The following is a 7,131-nucleotide window of genomic DNA, read 5'->3' as shown; positions in this document are numbered from 1 at the left end:
AATTTAATTTTCTCTCTCATACTCCTATCTCCTTATTAATAGGGGTATTGTTGGAAAAAACATTATACTTTTTACACATTAATTGTCCTCAACTATTTTAACTGTTTTTTTTGATCAACGTAATTTAGTTATTTGTTTCTTATAATAAAGAACGAAGGGAGTACTACTGTGTACTGACAAATCTCTCTAACTGTCTGTGATCCTCCAAGTCAAGCCTACCTCATGTCACACATATAGGTTGTAAATTCACATCGCTCTAGAGTCAATCCTAGGGATCTGCTTAATTTTCAAGGCTAAAATTTGCTATAAAAACTACGCGGCTTATAAATAGCCCGAACTGGAGTACTGAAGGAAGCAAAACGGGAAGAGCGAAGAAAGCAGATAAATGAGAGGAGAAGAACAATTGAAACTATAGAAACTGACAAGAGGGAGAGGGAGAAAGAGGAAAAACAAAACCTCTTGGATAAGGCTTCGGTTTCGGGTTTAGAGAGATCGGAGCGAAGAGCTTGAACGATGTGGTGCTGGTTCTGATCAGCCAGAGTGATGAGGGCCTCCAACTGGGAAGCTCTCCACCGATAGCTCCGAGTCTTGCCGGAATCAAAGGCAGCTCTCAGTTGGCCCACCATCGCCGACGCCTCTTCCGAATCGAACACATAGTTCTTGCTCATCTTAGCCGCCCCAACGCACTCCGCCACGCTCAACTCTTGCGCCTGACCATCTAAATTAATAAACTGGCGGAACGGAGCACTGCATTGTTTTTTTTATTGTTATTATAATTCCGATGGACATGCCTTGTCTTTTGTTTTGGCATTTGCTACTTATTATTCCTCTACTCCGCAAGCATCTGCGCGTATCGTATCCTCCGACTCCGATTCCCACATCAGCTTCCAAAGTCTCAGTCCAATAAAAGACCGTCATTGCCATCCAAGTTTCATCCAAACACCCCCTCAATTATTGTTGGCAGCTACGGCGATGATTGTGACATTCTCTCCTTTTCTCTTCTAAGAAAATGTGCCTTCTCGTACGAATAATTTGAGCTGATGTAGACTGGGTATCAGTTTCTTATAGTTTTTGGATAATTGATTGTGACTTAATTAACAATTTATATTAATTATGTATATTACCAAAACCAGCCACTTTTTGCAAGTGTACGTCAAGCTTGAAATTAAATCATGAATTATTGATTTTGTGGATGCTGACTTCAAAAACTGCTTGGGTTTTCACGTTTAGCAGATTAAAAGTCATTTGCACAAGAGCTGTCATGCAGGTCATGCAACCATCAAAGACTGCATAAGCATTTTGCAGAATCAAAATGCATTTTCAGAGAATTCGAATGCTGCATGGTTCGATGGAATGAATAAGACAATGCTGCTGCCGTTTTTCTGGACACTAAACTGGAGTGAGGCCTGACCAGAGGATTAAGTCATTTCTCCGCCATCAGAGGCCAGGTGAAGAGCGGTTCCATGCTTTTCCCCTCGCCTGAGTGCCTGCATGCTTATGCATATACCAAGAGTTACATACTTATGCCTCAATATTTCAGGACGGATTTTTTATGACTTGAATTAGAAGTATTCAATAATAATCACATTGATCACATATCTTAAATCAATATGTAGTAAAATAATCAGAAATTTGATCATCCTTCACATCTCAATTAAATACAAAACGGGCCAATGTAAAATTTCATCAGTATGACCGTCACCGATTAAAACATTTAATCTGTCACTTCACCCAAAAAAAACATTTAATCTATCAATTTCTTTTGAAAAAACAACTTGTTCTTTGAGAAGTCATTCAGTAAGCTGAGAATAATTTTAAGTTAAATTAACCAATTCTATTGTTTTTTGGTAACCAATTCTGTTTGATTTCTCACCTCTTTTTTTTTTTTTTTTGTGATGATATCTCCCTTTGTATGTACGCGCAAAAAACCCACACCTCAAACCGACTTGGCCCAAGGGCAGAATCTGCGCGGGCTTTAATGAGTACCCCATGCATGGAGGCGCTGGCGCAGACCATATTTGGGAAAGCAACCTAAGCTCAGGCCCGTCACATTAGTTTTCATTAAAAACAGAACAGAACAATTGACACGTGGCTTCGTGATAGGATGGAGGCGCGAAGGGGGAGGGCGATCAGAGACGTGGCAGGCTGGCAGAGCGCGCTCTCCGCGGCAGAAAGGACATCATCCATAAAATAGGGAACATCCAATAAAGCTTCAGCGATCCTCCCAAATGGCTTAGCGTGTGTCCCTCACGCGTTCACTCTCTTTGCCTTCTCAACGGTCTCCAACTAAAATGGCTGCTCTCGCTTCTTCTCCTTTCATCATCCCCTGCCGCACCACACCCTCCTTCCCACTTTCTTCTTCCTCTTCTACCTCCCTCTCTTCTCTCAAATGCTTAACATCCTCTTCTCCCATTTCTCACCTCTTTTTTAATCAGGTTTCCTCTCTCTGAGTCTCTGTTCCCATTGTGTGTGTGTGTGTGTTAAAAAAAAAAAAAAACTAAGTACGAGTTTGCCACTGATTCCCTTGTGATTTTCAGGCTCAGCGAAGAGCACAGGTCCGTTTATCAAATGGAGGATATGGCACAGTGTCTGCGCCCAAATCATTCGCGTCTAATCCTGATCAGCTGAGGAGTGCAAGAGAAGACATTAGACAGCTGCTCAAGACTAAGTTCTGCCATCCAATTCTGGTAATGTTCAGTCCAGTTCGTGTGGGGATCAAACGCGAATTGCTTTCTATTTATAAATTTGAATTCGTATTTCGAGTCATTCCTATCGAGGAAGATTATCCCTGATGTTCTAATCGAATTTGCCTCTGTTCTGCCGCTTGCATTTTCATCTTAAGGAGACATTCTAGAAGATAAGGAGAAACCGATAAAGTAGGAATTGATAGCTCATTTCGTTTCTGGATTTTATCATCACATTTCCCCCTAAAATGTTACCACTAAATTCTTTAGAATCCAACAGAATAAGATATAAGTTTGGCTGCATAGTGACTAGAGCTTAGAAATTTATTTGTTTGTTTTATGATGTAGCGCTTTGCTGGGGCTTCAAGACAGGTTCTCCTAGTTCAAAACTTTCCTTTGTTTTACATCTGCAAATTTCGGTGTCATGTATGCCTGGCCTATACCGTGGGGAGATGGACCTTTTATTGTATTGATTCAAGCTCCGAACCCTGATGCTTCCTGATACACTTCAATCGCTTCCTTAGCACGTAATTTGAAGTCCGTACTCCTTTTTTCCCCCTTGATGTAGACTTTTGAGCTTAAGTCGCCAATATCTTCAGTGTGAAACTTAAAAAGAAAAAAAAAAGGCTTTAGCTGTTGGTCAAGATATGATGACGATGGATAATGACCATAAGATCGCTGGTCCATCTAAGGGGATGTTTTTAAAAAACCTATTAATTGCTTGTCATTTCTCACTTAAGTTGCTTAATATGGAGAATAAGCATCAAAAGAGAAGTAACATGATTTCGTAGGTCAAGATATCACGCTCATTTGCACAAGATATTTTGGAATTTGGATGGACTATATGTATTTCCTGGGTGCATATAATTGGATCTTTGTCATGTATAAGTTTTGGAGCATAGATGGAAGATTTTCATTCATTTCAATAGCGACTGTGTGTTTTATCTGATAGATCCGCTTGGGATGGCATGATGCTGGTACTTACAATAAAAGTATTGAGGAGTGGCCACAAAGAGGTGGAGCTAACGGGAGCTTAAGATTTGAAATTGAACTGAAACATGCAGCCAATGCCGGTATGATTATTTAAGAATGACTGTACTGTCTATATTTGGTTGATTGTCATATGGCCTGATGAACTGCTACTTCAGGGCTTGTTAATGCATTGAAACTTCTACAGCCAATCAAAGACAAGTACTCTGGTCTGACATATGCAGATTTATTTCAGCTGGCTGCTGCTACAGCTGTGGAGGTTGCCTTCAGTCGTTTTAATGTTTCAGGATTGACGATGGGCTTAAAAGATAGTGTCATTGACCACTTCCTTGGAAATTTCAGGAGGCGGGTGGACCAAAAATCCCTATGAAGTATGGAAGACTTGATGTCTCAGGACCTGAACAGTGTCCTGAAGAAGGCAGACTTCCTGGTAGGTTGATCACGTGCACATTGGATGGTGATCTGAAAGAGAACTCTCTCCTTTGCTTTTCTATCAGTTCTAGTTGGATTAATTTATTTTTGCTATGATTTTGGAAATTGAAAACTCTATTAAATAACGGAAAACAGAGCCATTCATTCATAAACCAATAAATTATAAAATGAATTTGGCTTTTTTTTTTTTCAATATAAGTTTAATACTATTCCTGTTCCCTTGGCTCTCTAGACTGCTTTTTGGGGGAATATTCAAGCAGATACCACGACCCGTCCTTTCTCTTTTTTCTGCTTTTTAAATTTTTGCGTTGCGATGCATATATAATTGGTTTGTGTCCTATGGTGAGTCATTCCTTGTTTTTCCAACATGCTAAACCACCTTACTTTAAGAACTATTCTGTGTCTAGATGCGGGCCCCCCCTCACCTGCTGATCATTTACGGCAAGTTTTTTACAGAATGGGTTTGAATGACAGGGTAACTTCAATTCTATTTGTTATTTTTGGACGCAAGCAATATGATTGTGATCTTGATTATCAAGTTGCTGGATCTGCAGGAAATAGTTGTACTATCTGGTGCCCACACACTGGGGCGGTCTCGACCACAGCGTAGTGGCTGGGGCAAGCCAGAGACCAAGTATACGGTATACTATCAGTCATTTTATCAGTCTAATATTCAGTGGTGTGATGCATGATGAATAATAAAGGTCAATGGCATCGGCACTAAAAATTGTTAACAGTAGGTGATGATGAGAGGCGGGGATACAGCCTCCTATATCGGTAACAGTAGGTTAGAAAGAGTAATGAGTTCAGTTCTTAAATGGCCTGCTTTGACGACACGAAGTTTTGGACTCGCTATACACAGACCTTTCATGTTAATAATTTTTTGGGGCCGTTTATATATTTATTCTGCTTATTAATGGACTTGGAATTAAACTTAAAATTTACTTTATAGTCTGAAGTTGAACTGCTATAGCTTTGCTGCGTCAACCAAATATATGTCACTGAGTATCGTGATCTGGGATGATAATTGGTTTTTGTCATTATCTGGTATACTTCCATGCTTGAAGTCTTGCTTCAATTTCTTGTTGAATAAGGAATCTTCATTTATGCTTCAACTTTGTTCTTTCTGCCCTTGAATAAATCGAGTCAGTCTCTAATGTCTATTTCTTCATATTTATCTGGTTTCTTGTGGAATTTTAAGAAATTGAACGCGTTAAGATAACTAACAATAATTTTGAAGTCCTTGTTCGTTTTCTCAACAGAAAGATGGACCAGGAGAACCTGGGGGGCAATCCTGGACAGTGCAATGGTTGAAGTTTGACAACTCTTACTTCAAGGTCAGGGACCTGCATATTCCGTTTTGTTTCTACGAGAGAGCGTTGGAGAGGAGGAAGTTGGTTGTGATACTCAATTTCCATTTTTTAACTGTTGTTTCTTCATATAGGACGTCAAAGAAAGAAAGGATGAAGAACTATTGGTCTTGCCAACCGATGCTGTTCTTTTTGAGGATCCGCCTTTTAAGGTGAAGTGATTGTTTTTATTGATCATGGCTGTCATGATTCAGCATTTAACTCTGAAAAATATGCAGGTCTATGCAGAGAAATATGCTGAAGATCAGGAAGCGTTCTTTAAAGATTATGCTGAAGCCCACGCCAAACTTAGCAATCTTGGAGCCAAATTTGATCCTCCGGAGGTCTGTTCATTTTGGGTTACTTTTTAGTGAATATTACTTGAACTTTAGATGAGTGGACTTGTGTATCCTACAATTGTTTCCCAAGCCTTGCTGAGGTGGAGATATCAGATAACTCTTGGTTCCTTTTTCTATTCGCTATCTGAGTCCAACCAACGACATAAATGATCAAGGTAGATGTCATAATAACAGATTCCTGTGGCATCATCTGGTTTACAGGGTATTGTCATCGATAGCGGTTCTCCAAAACCTGAGCCAGAGAAGTTTGAAGCAGCGAAATACTCGACTGGAAAGGTTGTAATCTTGCATAACTCATCAAATTTGAATATTCGTTTGATTGATAGTTGTAGAAGGTTTAGGACTTCTTATTGTTATTAAAGTGGAAATTTTATATTTAAATATTGTTTTGTTATACTTATCCTTGTTTGTGGCGGGAATAAAAACAAGAAAAGATTTTTCTAGCGTCAGTGTCTTTTGGTACATCAAGAATAGTTTTCAAATCCAGTGATCTCACATGTAAAATTTGGAAGTCTTAATAAGGATTGAAGAATAGATTCAATAGTTTGCGTATTTGAATTGCAGAGAGAGCTGTCAGATGCTATGAAACAGAAGATTCGGGCCGAGTACCAGGCAGTTGGCGGGAGCCCAGATAAGCCTCTACAGTCTAACTATTTTCTAAATATCATGATTATCATTGCCGTTTTGGCATTTGTGACATCGCTGCTCGGAAACTAGTTGGATTCGCTTTCTTTGTTTTATTTTTAAAGGAAAAAAAAAATCTCTATAATTGCACGTGTGTTAGTGTACATACAATCTTCTAACTTATTCCCGGGGAAAAGAAGTCTACTTGAATTAGTGTAAGAAAGCCGCCTTAGGTGTTTAAGGCATTAATTAATAAATTGATAAATAATATATAGATAAATACTGCGTTTTCGTTGAAACTGTGTCTGATTGCTGGTGTTTGGTGAACATGAAGAAGAAATTAGATGGTACGGTGTCGTCGAAGCTGTGGATCCATTTTTCATGCATCTCGAAATCTAATATTTTGTGTAGTTTGAAAATTGAAAGAGTAAGGATTTACGGCAACACGAATTGTTTGACTCGATTGACAGAAGGAGTACGGATTTAGTCTATGTATTTCATGTTTAAAGAATCGAATCTTCGACAGGTAAATCCCCCGAAGTGCCTAACCTTGCCCAAAAAGATCCTCGAGGGCCCGAGATTTAGTTGAGTCGTGTTTCTTATAAGTTGCTACAATTGTAGCTTTACGAGTGTTGAACTGAAAGAGATTTGATTTTTTTAAAAAAAAAATTTGGAGGGTGTTTTTCTTCCGAT

General features: G+C 39.1%; 1 protein-coding gene across 1 annotated transcript; it reads left to right on the top strand.

Annotated features, from left to right (window-relative positions):
* The first annotated feature begins 2,228 nt into the window (after positions 1-2,228).
* Positions 2,229-6,554, top strand: LOC114731937 (probable L-ascorbate peroxidase 6, chloroplastic/mitochondrial). The gene is made up of 12 exons (XM_028919193.1): positions 2,229-2,435; positions 2,538-2,687; positions 3,637-3,757; positions 3,833-3,933; positions 4,017-4,104; positions 4,514-4,581; positions 4,661-4,747; positions 5,369-5,443; positions 5,551-5,628; positions 5,695-5,799; positions 6,016-6,090; positions 6,379-6,554. The coding sequence occupies exons 1-12, from the start codon at positions 2,292-2,294 to the stop codon at positions 6,529-6,531; spliced, it is 1,245 nt and encodes a 414-aa protein (XP_028775026.1). The 5' UTR covers positions 2,229-2,291; the 3' UTR covers positions 6,532-6,554.
* The last annotated feature ends 577 nt before the right edge of the window (positions 6,555-7,131 follow it).

Source organism: Neltuma alba, unplaced genomic scaffold, assembly GCF_004799145.2.
Source record: "Neltuma alba isolate B1F8T4 unplaced genomic scaffold, ASM479914v2 tig00012864_pilon, whole genome shotgun sequence".
In the NCBI taxonomy this organism is placed as follows: domain Eukaryota; kingdom Viridiplantae; phylum Streptophyta; class Magnoliopsida; order Fabales; family Fabaceae; genus Neltuma; species Neltuma alba.
Note: the sequence above shows the minus strand (reverse complement) of the source record. Positions and strands in the feature narration are given on the sequence as shown.

What these genes read in the sequence shown, in the direction of transcription:
- LOC114731937 (XM_028919193.1), top strand. Translation starts at nt 2,292, where the DNA reads ATGGCTGCTCTCGCTTCTTCTCCTTTCATCATCCCCTGCCGCACCACA. An exon ending in CTCACCTCTTTTTTAATCAG is followed by an intron (nt 2,436 to 2,537) that starts GTTTCCTCTCTC and finishes TGTGATTTTCAG; the next exon opens with GCTCAGCGAAGAGCACAGGT. An exon ending in AGTTCTGCCATCCAATTCTG is followed by an intron (nt 2,688 to 3,636) that starts GTAATGTTCAGT and finishes TTTATCTGATAG; the next exon opens with ATCCGCTTGGGATGGCATGA.